This window comes from Macaca nemestrina, chromosome 1 (genome assembly GCF_043159975.1).
Source record: "Macaca nemestrina isolate mMacNem1 chromosome 1, mMacNem.hap1, whole genome shotgun sequence".
Taxonomy (NCBI): domain Eukaryota; kingdom Metazoa; phylum Chordata; class Mammalia; order Primates; family Cercopithecidae; genus Macaca; species Macaca nemestrina.
In genome coordinates, this window is record NC_092125.1 from 191336162 (window position 1) to 191349407 (window position 13246).

Below are 13246 nucleotides of genomic sequence, written 5' to 3' on the forward strand. Positions count from 1 at the left end.
AATTTATACACGCTAACCTGTATAAATCTCACAAATCCCTTCGAAGATGCTATTAACATCTCCATCTTACAGACAGAAATTTCAAGCTCAAAGCAGTTGAGTTACTTGCCCAGGGTTAAACAGAAAGATAATGCTAAAGGCAATTTTTCACCCTCATCTGCCTAATGTTAAAGTTCACACTCTATGAGGCTATACCACTTTTCATTCTAAAGGAGCTGCATTCTTCTTTAGAATTTGGAAATTGAATTGTCCTTTAAGAATTAAATTTAAAAAATTACCTGTGTGAGCTGTGAAAACATAGCAGAGTGATTCCCAGGCAACCTGAGATAATTCATTAGTTCATTTAAAGAAAGTATGTAGAAAGTATGTTGATCAGTATTGGAAACATCCAAAAGAGTAACAATACGGTCAAAAAATAGCTTTATCTACTCCTCTAAGCACTAGGTGCCTGGTCCTAGGATATGAGGTCCAGAAATAAGGGTAGATATAGATAGCCCTATCGTGGAAACCTGACTATCTCAGCCAATGCTATAAAAATTTACAATCATGGCCGGGCGCGGTGGCTCACGCCTGTAATCCCAGCACTTTGGGAGGCTGAGGCGGGCGGATTACGAGGTCAGGAGATGGAGACCATCCTGGCTAACACAGTGAAACTCCGTCTCTACTAAAAATACAAAAATTAGCCAGGCGTGGTGGCAGGTGCCTGTAGTCCCAGCTACTTGGGAGGCTGAGGCAGGAGAATGGTGTGAACCCGGGAGGCTGTGCTTGCAGTGAGCAGAGATCACACCACTGCACTCCAGCCTGGGCAACAGAGCAAGACTCTGTCTCAAAAAAAAAAAAATTAGAATCATTTGTTCACCAAGTAAACATCTAATTAAAAGTTGGCTTCCCACATAATGTGTCTGTAAGAGAATACATCAGCCACCAAAAATACATGTTTAGTTCCTCTGGCAATTATATTTCTTATTGTCAATTAAAAAGGAGGTGTCTCATTTCTACGACTTTGGTTGATACAAGTCCACCTTTGAGAAGCAGATTCACTGATACTATGCTGACATTAGTTTCTAAGCCTTCAAAGAAAAGAGTCACCTAAGCTACCTGGAGCAGTCCTGTTTAGATGTTCAACCAGTTATCACTGGGCAACATCCTATACATGTAGTCTTAATGGAAACCAATACAGACTGTTGCCATGTTTCATTAAAAAAAAAAGTCTACACGTGGGTACATTTCCAACTATACAGTGATAGCCAAACATTAGTTCTAAATATGTCAATTTAATGAAGGGCAATGAACAAAATCACAGGCGTCTTTAAAATTCTATACTATTAGTTCTTACTTCTTTTGTTTTGTTCATGTGCTTCACTACAAGCTCTTCTACATCTCTGGTAGCGGTCCTCAGCCTGTCTTCACTGTGCTGGCTGGAATAAGCACCAAACAGAGTTGTTCTTCTGTATTAGCAACGGGATCGATTTCTTCTTTTTCAAGATGGTGAAGTATGTCTTCTAACTGAACTTTTCCCTTGATAGAAGAAATAAGCATATGTGTATGTACACACACACACACACAACTGAGGATGCAAGATATCTATGTAGGTGCCACCTTAGGCTCCTTATTAGAGTACTAGTCTTTAGGGTACTAGTGATAGAAAGCTAGTAAGCCACCTGATCCTTCATCACACTTATGTGTGTGTAGATACAGCCTGGAAAATCTAAGATATTTCTAAAGAACAAAATACAGCTGGCAATATACATACAAAGCTGCTATGTGAGGAAAATTGAAAGCAGGAATAAATAAGTCTATGTATATATGACTAGAGTCAGACTCTCTACAATGCATATATTACTTTTCCTACTGTTATCTAGTTATGAGCACTTAAATGAAATAGCTGCTAATACCGAAAAATTTAAGCTTTGAACAACTGTATATCTTCTAAAATAACCAATGACATATTTAATGAAAATTATGTACAATGGAAAGAAAAAGTTTTTCTGTCTGTTCTGAAGTTTGCAACTTTTATCTGAAGTCTCCCAAAGGGCTCTTGTTTCTTTTTTAAAGTCCAAAGAAGTCTTTGTTCCTTTTATTGCATATTTAGAAATAAAAGGACTCCTCTGGAAGCTAGAGAGGCCCCAATTCTATACTATCCAGGATTGATTTTACTCACAGAATATGTCTTATAATTTATGTTGACGTCTCATTAATTCAGTTCTCTTCTGCAACTTCTTGATCTAAGTCTGCTATCGATATTGTCTTTAATTTTTTTAGGTTGCAAGTAATCACAACATAACAGTTTGCACTATGACAGTATATGAAAGATAAATATCTGCTGATTGATGAAGTGATACCTGTGTTACTAGAACCATTAACTATTTTTTTTTTGTTTGTTTTGTTTTTTTTTGAGACGGAGTCTCGCTCTGTCGCCCAGGCTGGAGTGCAGTGGCGCGATCTCGGCTCACTGCAAGCTCCGCCTCCTGGGTTCACGCCATTCTCCTGCCTCAGCCTCCTGAGTAGCTGGGACTACAGGCGCCCGCCACCGCGCCCGGCTAATAATTTTTTTTTTTTTTGAGATGGAGTCTAGCTCTGTTGCCCAGGCTGGAGTGCAGTGGTATGATCTCAGCTCACTGTAACCTCTGCCTCCGGGGTTCAAGCGATTCTCCTGCCTCAGCCTCCTGAGTAGCTGGGATTACAGGTGTGCGCCACCACGCCTGGCTAATTTTTGTATTTTTAGTAGAGACAACCTTTCACCATGTTGGTCAGGCTGGTCTCAAACTCCTGACCTCAAGTGATTAGAACCACTAACTATTAATAGGACTTGCTGTTCTAATCAAATACAACTTTTAACCAAGTTAATCTGACCCAAATTGCAGTGACAGACATAATTGTTATTGTGCTTCAGTCCACATAAATATAATATTTTGCTTTTTAAAAAGCAAAACCATATCTTTATTATTTTTCTCCTTGATTGCCAAGCTTTCTAGAGTCTTACCATTTCCACATCAACAGTATTTTTAGACCATACATGGTTTTAATTATCAGCTGATACTCATACTGATGAAAAAGAATGCAAGTCTGAATCCTGCACCTCTGTGGGTCCTCCTCATGACATATAACTAAAAATTTTCTTTTGTTCCCCCAACCTTCTTCACCTGGTCCCCACTCATATCTTCCCCCTTCTCCCTACCAGGTCTCTGAGCATCATAGTTACTTGTGGTTTTAGTCCTGGGTAGCAGAGAGCCCAAGATACTAAGAATACATAGCATCCTATGAGGACTATTTGGCAGTATGCAAAAATGCTTCTGTGATAATGCTAAGAGGAAAAGCAGAATGCAAAAGTATTATTATAACTATGTGAACACCAGAGACACAAAGAAAAGACTGGAAGCAAATACCTCAAAGTGCTAAAAGCAGTTGTGATAAACTGATGAGGTGATTAGAAAATAAATGCTTAAATTATTAGAAGTCCTGTACTGTGGTTGCTTGCCCAACAGCATAATCCCCATGCTGCAGGGGTGGAGTAGGGGAGTCTTAGATTGGAGGATGTTGAAAGGAAAAATGGATTAGGGATATTGGAAAAACCTTTGGATCCGATCCTTGCTGATCAGGAGGACACTATAGGCTTCAGGTCAATACTCAAGTGCACAAATCATCCATGCTCCATCACTTGACCATCCTCCCAAAGCCAGTCATCTTTATTCACCATTTTCTAGCCGCCCATCTTCATGGCTACACCTAAGTCCTTATGAACAGCCTGAACTAATGTTGAAACCCTGCCATCCTAAATTCCATGTGTCTCCCTCTAACACCTTCTGTGCCTCTTCCCCTCTTTTTCTTAATTGTTGTAAATATACGTAACTTAAAATTTACCATTTTAACCATTTTTAACTGTACAATTCCATGGGATGAAGTACAATCACAATGTTGTCTAACCATCACCACTGTCATTTGCAGAAAGTTTTCATCATCCCAAACAGAAACTCTACACCTGTTAAACAGTAACTTCTCATTCCCCTCTTTCCCAGCTCTCGGAATCTCTATTCTACTTTCTGTCTCTATAAACCTGCCTATTTTATATCACTCATAGAAGTGGAATCATACAATATTTGTCCTTTTGTATTGGCTTATTTCACGCAGCATAATGTCTTCAAGGTTAATCCATGTTGTATCACTAATCATAATTTCATTTATTTTTAAGACTGAATAATATTCCATTGTATGTACATAGCACATTTTATTTATACATTCACCTGTTGATGGACATAGGGGTTGTTTCCACCTTTCAACTATTGTGAATGATGCTGCTATGAACACCGGTGTTTAAAAGTATCTGAGTCCCTGTTTTCAATTCTTTGAGGTATACACATTAAGAGTGGAATTGTTAGATATATAATTCTGTGTTTAACTTTTTTTTTTGAGGAACTGTCCTACTGTCTTCTACTGTAGCTGCACCATTTTACGTTCCTGCCAGCAATGCAGAAGGTCTTAATATCTTCACATCCTTGTCAACACTTACTTTGGGTTACTTTTAAAAAAAAATAGTCATCCTAATGGGTGTGAAGCAGTTGCTCTCTTAAACTAAAGGAATTCTACAATTACAATAATACCTCCAGTCTCTGGACCATTACATCCTCTCTCAAACTACCAGATACTCTTTGGCTTCACTTGTTTGCCCCTCAAGCCTAAACCCAACTGTTGATCATTTCAGTCCTTCACCAACATTCCCAGTTATCTTATCCCTTTGTCCCACCTTCCTTGCAAATCTCAGCCCTGGAAAAGTTCATGCATTTGACTATTCTCCACCTATTTTAGGTTGCTGAGTGCTGGTAGAGAACAAAATCAAGCATGCAAACTTGAACCATTACAAATTCATGGCCTCTGGTCTGAGCCAAGCTTCTCAACCACTGGGTCATTAATGAGTTGCTAGTTTCTGTTACTATCTCACTCAGCAACTATTCGAAACTTTCACCTCTCCATCAAACTGAATATCTCACCTCTCCCCTCACTGTTGACAAATGACCTTGTCTCCCAGAGAACTAGTAAAACTAAGGTCATCATAAAACTGTCAGCTGCTTCTCCTCACCAACATACCAACCTTCATCTTTACCAATCTTGTCCTCTTTCCCTTCTCAGTGGGAGAGCTTCCTATCCTCCTGATCAAGGTTAATCCCGTTACCCGTATTCTAGGCCCCATCCCATACTGCTTCCTTAGGGAAGCATTTTCTCTTCTGTGTGTTCCTTATCTCCTTCTCTACTGTTCTCTTGTCCTCAGCTCAAGACATCTCTGGTCTTAAAGATACAAAAAATAACCTTTCTTTAGCCCCACCATATAGCTCTCTAGCTACATCCTCTTTTGGACAATTTGTCTCCCACACTCCTATATTGTGGCTTCTGTGTTTGGCTTCCACACTCCCACATTTGCTGCATTTTGCCTTCTGCTCTCACCATTGTACTCAAATTATCAGTCAACAATGAACTCAAAATGCCACATCCATAGCTCACTACAGTTTCAAACTCCTGGGCTTTAGTGATCCTCCCGTCTCAGTCTCATGAGGAGCTAGGACTACAGGAGTGTGCCACCATGCCCATCTTGTTTTTTAAATTATTTTTTGTAGAAACAAGGGTCTTGGTATGTTGCCCAGGCTGGAATTGAACACCTGGGCTCAAGTGATCCTCCCATTTCAGCCTCTCAAAGTGCTGGGATTACAGGTGTGAGCCACTGTGTCTGGCCCTGTTTTTGTTTGTTTTAACATATGATCTCTTTGCTGTACCTCTTCACTCCTTCCCTGAAAGTTTATTTTTTATTATTCTGTTGTGATGTCACTTTGTCCTATTTTGACTCGTATGTCTCTAGCCTTTCCTTCTCAGTATTCTTCCTGGCTTCCTCCTCTTCCATCCCTTCAAATGCTGCCATTTCCAAGAACCCTGCCTTTAGCTCTCCACCCTTCTCACTACCATGTCATTAACAGCTTGGGCACAACAGTCTAACATACCTTGGCTCAAACCTTGGCTTTGCTACTTTGTAATTGTGTGACTTACACAAGTCAGGTAACTTCTTTAAATTTTTATTCTGTGTGTAGAATAAGTGTAATAGTATTGCCTACCTCACTGGGTTGTTTGGAAGATTAAATAAGAATCTCTCTCTGCTATGCTCCAGATCAATCTAGAAGGAGTGGCAAGAAACAGAAACACATTGAAGTTGGAATACAGGTGAGGGTAGCAGAGACTGTTGGTGTCCTTTAATATTTACTATTCCCTTCCTCCACAGAAATAAGACATTTAGTGCTTTGACTGATCACAAGGCTGACTTCCTTACTGATAGATATGGTCAGGTGACCAAGTTCTGACCAATGGGTGTAAATGGAATTATGTGCTGCTTCCAGAAACTGTCCTTAAGGAACATGATACCCCCTTTCTTTCTCCTTCCTCCTTTCTACTAGCTGGAATTCAGACAAGATAGCTGAAGCCTGAGCAGCCATCCTGGGCACCATTAGCTGGAAACCATATGCCATGGATGCTGTAATATCAGGAGAGAAGAAACCTGGGTCTCTGACCATTTCAGGGTGCTGCTCTACCAGTTATAGATTGCTTTCTTCTTGACTTTTATGTGGGAGGAATACATTTCTTGCTTTTTCAATGCATTATTATTTTGGGCTTTCTGTCCCTCACACAACCAGCCAATCCCAACTACTATATGAGGGTTATTGAGTGGATGAGGTACAAGGACATACGCTGGAAACTAAATGTGGCTACACAGGAGTTGGATACGGAACTACACAGCCATTAACGGTCTCTCCTGACCCATGAGGTCTTTTGTCTCTGAGCTTCCCTGTGAGTGTGCTCCTCTTGCTTCTCTACAGAGGTGAACTTCCTCTGCTTGCTCATCAGCAAGGCTGAAAACAGCTATTCAAGTCCTTAGCCTACGTGACTTTTTAGATTAAGTCATTTCTATCTTTGTATCTCTTAGTTCAAATTTTTGAAAGAGACAATTGTTTGTTGCTCACTGAATAGGCTGTGCCTGCCTCTTCAAACTTACCTGTATTTTCCCCATTCAGTCAGCTGTACATGGAATAACGTTGAAAGTAGGGGTACAAATATGGCCTCTGAGGGCCTACTCTTTAAGCAAGATTTGGCAGAGAAATGCAAGTTCCAGAGAAGAAGCTATAAGCTAGGAGAGCAATATAAAATGAGTCTACGGTTTAAGACCAATGCATTCCAGCTGTCTAGTGAACAACTCAGCTTGAACAACCCATTCATCTTTTCCTCCTATATTTCATAGTTAAAATCACTGTGAACAGTTTCCCAAGCCAGAAACCCAGGATTCATCCTTGACCCTCCTTCCTATTCATTCTACTCTGGTATGCAATCAGTCACTGAATTTGCAGTACTTCTTTCATCATTTTCTAATTCATCCTCTCCTTGTCTACTGCCTTAGGCTTGCCTCACTATTGGTTCAGTTTAGTGTAATAGCGTCCTTAACTGATGTTCCTGCTGCCAGGTGGCCCCCATCCAATCTGTTCTCAGCAAAACTCCACACTGATCCTCCCGAATGCAAATCACTTGCTGCTTAACCTTGTCGCTTTCAGGTAGAGTTCAAACCCTTTAGCTTGGGACCAGATATTCTTTGCAATCTGGTTCCTCCCAGTCTCTCTAGCCTTGTCTTCTGCCACGCCTTGACATTAGCCATTCATGTCAGTATACTTATTGGTCCCCATCATGCTGCTTATATTTCCACAAATTTTGACATTCAAGTCACTCTGCCTGGAATGGTGCTGTGAGATCCCCAAACAAACATTTTCCCAGTGGATTTATTGAGACTTGATGATTAACTTTCAAATTCTGGTAAACTAGATCTTGAAGTAATAAAACTAAATTATAAATGCTCTGATATCTAAACTGTACCTAAAATTGCCCACACAACAAAGTACATAAGAATAATATTCTTGGCTGGGCACGGTGGCTTACGCCTGTAATCCCAGCACTTTGGGAGGCCGAGGTGGGTGGATCACCTGAGGTCAGGAGTTCAAGACCAGGCTGGCCAACATGGTGAAACCCCGTCTCTACTAAAAAAACAAAAATTAGCCGGGCATGGTGGCATGTGCCTGTAATCCCAGCTACCCAGGAGGCTGAGGCAGGAGAATCGCTGGAACCCGGGAAGCAGAGGCTGCAGTGAGCCGAGATCTTGCCACTGCACTCCAGCCTGGGCAACAGAGCAAGGCTCCATCTCAAAAAAAAAAAAAAAATTCAATCAACAAAAACCAAAAAACTATTCTGTCCAAAGTAGATACTAAGTAAATGCTCATTAAATCTCTTAAAAATCCAATCTCTGGAAAGAAGTGCATCCTGAAATGGTTTTAGGCCTCAAAAAAACTCCTCGATGTAAAGAATAAAGTAGTAAAGCAAACTGAGACAAAGAATTTTAAACGAGAAGAGGTCAAGGATAATGGTTCTGTCTACCTGTTGTTTTTTCTCCTAGCAGGTACTCTCCAACTGCATTGCAGGGGCCAGGACCCTATCTTATGCCATAGCACATCTGCCTCTGAGCAAAGGCTGAGCTTTGGATTCCAAAGTCTTTGAGTGATGCTAGGGAACAAAGTACATAGCATGGCCACAAAAACTGAAATATCCAGTAGGTGACTTTTCACTGTAACCTTTCTTTCTTCTATCTTCCACTCCTTTCACACAAATATAATTTAAAACTCACACACATCTTAAATACAATACATATTATGCACAGTTTTTCAATTCCCAAATAAAATTAGTGTACTTTTTTCAAAAGTTGAAAACAGTGTAGCAATGTAAAAAATGTTTAAAATATAAAATTAAGTGAAAAAGAAAGGCAAAATGTACATAACTATGTAAAAATATACACAGCTGAACAAGACTGACACAGAACAAAAAAATGAACTATTGATGTGTTAAGACAGAGTTTCTCAACCTTGGCACTACTGACATTCTGAGCTGCTGTGGAGGCAGTTCTGTGTATAATAGGATATGGAGCAGCATCCCTGGTCTCTACCAACTAGATGCCAGTAGCATATCCCTAGCTGTGACAACTAAAAATGTTTACATACATTGCCAAATGTCTCACATTTGGCAGAACCCCACCCTGCTCCCCAGGTTTAAAACTGTGCTAGAGGCCAGGTGCCGTGGCTCACGCCTGTAATCCCAGCACTTTGAGAGGCTGAGGCAGGCAGATCACCTGGGGTTGGGAGTTCGAGACTCAGCCTGACCAACGTGGAGAAACCCCGTCTCTATTAAAAATACAAAATTGGCAGGGTGTGGTGGCCCATGCCTATAATCCCAGCTACTCAGGAGGCTGAGGCAGGAGAATCACTTGAACCCGGGAGGCAGAGGTTGCAGTGAGCCGAGATCGCGCCATTGCACTCCAGCCTGGGCAACAAGAGTGAAACTCCATCTCAAAACAAAACAAAACAAACAAAACAAAAACAAAAAACTGTGCTAGAACGACAGGAATTTATTTTTTTGAGACAGGGTCTCACTCTGTAGCCCAGGTTGGAGTGCAGTGGTGTGATCATAGCTCACTGCAGCCTCAACCTCCCAGGCTCAAGTGATCCTCCCACCTCAGCCTCCAGAGTAGCCAGGACTACAGGAGTGCTCCACCATGCCTGGCTAATTTTTTGCATTTTTTGTAGAGTCAGGTTTTTGCCATGTTTGCCCAGGTTAAATTTTTTTTTAATTTATGCCTTGCTATTCAATAAATACATATTAGAAGAGTAAAGGAAAGGAAAGCCCCTTGCAATATAGCATCTAATATACTCTTTTTTCAAGAGTTAGGGTTTATCCAGTTCCAATTTTATGTGCAAGATTGAAAAGGCTGCAGAACTTGTTTTTGTTTTCCGATCTGTTCTAGAGGAGAAAGCTAAATTTCTCAATATTTAAAAACTTGACCTGGCTCTAAGCATGAGACATCACAAACAACTGCTTCGATTGGACTGAGAAATCAAAATATCCAAATCATCGTAGCCCCAAACAGCTGTTTAAAATGTATATGTTCTGTATATCCTCAAAATAGGTTTACTTTTAAACCTGAATACTGAAGAAGAAATAGTAAGATTCAACAAGGAATGCATATTGTAAGACAAATTAAGGCAAGCTTTCCAAGCAAAAATAAAATTGCACTGGATCTAAGTTAATCTTATGCCATATTTAAGGCCCTCTGTTCCAGTCTTTTTAGAACTATTGTGTCTGCTCCCTTGCCAAAAATATATATTTTCAGTCACTCTTTATTGTTTTTGTTTCTTGGCTTACGTCACAAAGAATGTTTTCTGATTCAGAAATTGTCAGGAAAAGAAGGCACAAGTACTGTTTCAATTCAATTATCTCCTCTTCGGAAAATTACATCATATCCCCAATGTTGGGTTCGTACGGGCTTAAAGTTGAAATCCTATCTTACATGATCATTTTGAATGCCCTTTTCACATTGATAAACACATCAATAAAATTTAATTAAACAAGGAACAACCTTCTTTCATTATATAAGCCTGAAATGGGTCCAATACTGCAATTTTGATTTTTTTTCCATTTTCAAAACACACTAGGCCTGCAGTATTTAATGTTTATATTTACCAATGTGCACTTCTCCTAGTCTCTAGTTTACCCAAGACTGAAAGGTTGCCATAATGCAAAGAAAAACAAAAAATCTTCCCAATGACTGCAGAGCTGGAGAATGCGAAATACTTAGGTACACAAAGCATTGCAGCAGGAATGCAGAAGGAGGTGGTCTATAGATGACAGAGGTGGTGGAGACAAATGGACATTCAATAATGTGCAGCGTTAACAGGGAAAGGTTAAAATGGCTGTGAAATAAGCAGGATGAGAAGAAAACTGGTGCTTGGAGTGATGAGTGAAGTGGAAAAAGTTGTAGCTTGAAAGGCAGAAGGTAACTGACTTCATGACCTCTGATGCTGAGGATACAAAAGGCCTCCAAATCTTCATCGGGATTCAAGGTTCTGCATGACGAACATCGGCCAAAAAAAAAAAAAAAAAAAAACAGAACACAGTAGTTCTTTGTTCGCGGGCCTACACGCAGGGGAAAGCTGCGCCTCCGTGGACTTCATAGTGGCCTGGACCTTCGGGCGCTGTCTGTCCAGGGACGCGTCTCGACACCTCACCTTTAAGTGAGAAAAGGAACGCCGACCTACCTCGCTGAGGATGTTCTAAGCCCGCTCTAATAATAGGCGGCAGCCTAATACTAAATGCTTGTGGCAGCTGGTTCCGGGGAAAACGGGCTAATTCTCCTTCAGGCGAAATCACTGCAGCCAGGGGCTAGAAAGGCCGAGCCAGGAGGGTTTCCCCTCCTGTAGTTTCGGGCCATGCTGGGGAGAAGCACAAAAGGCCCGGAATGCGGAAAAGAGGGGAGAATGGGTGCTTTCCTCCTTAGGGCTGAGGCAGGAACCTCAGGAACCAAGTCGGAAATTTTCCTGCGGAGGGTGCCGCGAGGGTCCCGGGGTCGCTCGGCCCCTAGGCGCCCAGCTGCCAGCGGCAGGTGCAGAAGGAGACCTGGGCGTCATAGCAACCGCGCTCGCCGCAGAGACGCAAAGGGGTCCTTCCGGCGGGAACCATAGAGACGACGCACGCCAATGGCGCCAGAGACTGTGCTTCTTGTGGAGACTGTTATTACAGCTCATACCATTGGCCTTCGGCTCGGGGGCGGAGTTGTCCCGGCCGTATCGATAGTACAATTCATTCCATTGGCTTTGGAGACAACTGTAACCATGGTAACGGCACGTCGCGCGTTTGCGACTTAGCGAATACATTTTGTCTTGGGGCGTTCTAGTTCTCAAAGAGCTTCCCGCCAGGCCTCAACTACAGCCCGTGCCTACTAAACTTGGATTTATTTTTATCTAAGTTCCTTCATTCTTAAAGGGGCAGGGAGTGCTAGCTCAAGAGTTCTGAATTTTACGCCTAGAGCGTGTCACTAGCCACGTGGGGCACGCAAGATAAATCACAATTTTTGGACCGAGCTTATTATTGTAAAAAGGAAGACACTGGGCTTGACTAGAATTATGCCTAAGGCTGAAGCCCTTTAGAAGTCCTAAGCACTGAAAATTCAGGTAAGGTGAACCTTATCTCCCCCACCTATGTAATGCAAAATAAAAACTGATAAATGACACAAAATTTAACATACTCAATTGATATCTTTTTAGATGCCTTTATAGCAGAATTCAAGTTAACTATCAAAACTCGATTTTACTCATGTTTTGGGGGCCCTTGCTTTGCTGGTATCCCAAACACAACATTTCTTGGTCTTAACTCTAGTTCCCCAAGAGGATACTTTCCAAATCTTTGCTGGTTCTACATGCATTATCTGGACGTATCTTACTCTTTATATAATAAAGTGCCTCAACCTCTCCTTCTGGCACTAGACCTCTTGCAAGTGTTTTTTCTGAACTAAAATGCTCACCACCAGCACTTGTAGCCCACTTCACTCCTGTTTATCAGTTTAAGTATCACCTACTCAGGGAGACATTCCTTGATCCTCCATCCAAGATCAGGTTCTTACTTACCCTCATTGACTCATGTTCCTTTTCTTTATACACTTCCATTTGCTGTTAAAACACACACACACACACACACACACACACACTCTCTCTCTCTCTCTCTCTCCCCCACCCCCCTGGAATTTTTACTTGTGTAAATATCTTTTTAAGTGCTCTGAATATAAATTAAACTGAAGTGGAAAACACTAAATAATTTCATATAGAACACTGATTGTTTTTAAGCATTAACAAGGCAGGATATAAAATGATTCCCAAGGGAGGTAATAATTATGGTAAAGACAAACATTAAGATCACTTCTGCTTTTAACCCCACATATGCCCATTGTACAAAGATGATGACAGTCATCATCCACATGAAGCTATGAATGCAGAGAACATATTCTAACTACTTGCCCTTCAGTACTGCAGCCACTGACAGAGCCCACTGCTTTTGGGGTTTTGCAAATTGGACCTGAAGTTCACTTAAAATCGTTATCAAAGGAGCCTGGGTAACATAATAAGACCTTGTCTCTATGAAAAATAAAATATTTAGATGGGCATGGTGGCACATGCCTGTAGTCTCAGCTGCTCAGAAGGCTGTGGCAGGAGTGCTTGAGTCCAGGAATTCAAGATTACACTGAACTGTGATTGGACCATTGCACTCCAACCTGGGTGACAAAGCAAGACCTTGTCTCTAAGAAAAAAAAAATGTTTGTTCAAAGGGACTGCTGCTTCCAGAACAGTCTTGACTG

General features: G+C 41.2%; 1 protein-coding gene across 19 annotated transcripts in view; it reads right to left on the bottom strand.

Moving 5' to 3' along the window:
- Positions 1–11536, bottom strand: part of LOC105494842 (coiled-coil domain containing 30) — a 196325-nt gene extending 184789 nt beyond the window's left edge. For 2 of the 19 annotated variants that reach the window (XM_071094865.1, XM_071094859.1), the window contains exons 1-2: positions 11157–11535; positions 1337–1518 (exon numbers count right to left, since the gene is read on the bottom strand). In XM_071094865.1, the coding sequence (XP_070950966.1) occupies positions 1337–1354 (18 nt within the window). In that variant the 5' untranslated portion in view covers positions 1355–1518; positions 11157–11535. Of the gene's footprint in view, positions 1–1336; positions 1519–6095; positions 6155–10903 lie in introns of all 19 variants that reach the window. The other 17 variants (XR_011622195.1, XM_071094907.1, XM_071094877.1 and 14 more) reach the window with 14 other exon arrangements.
- Positions 11537–13246: the final 1710 nt, after the last annotated feature.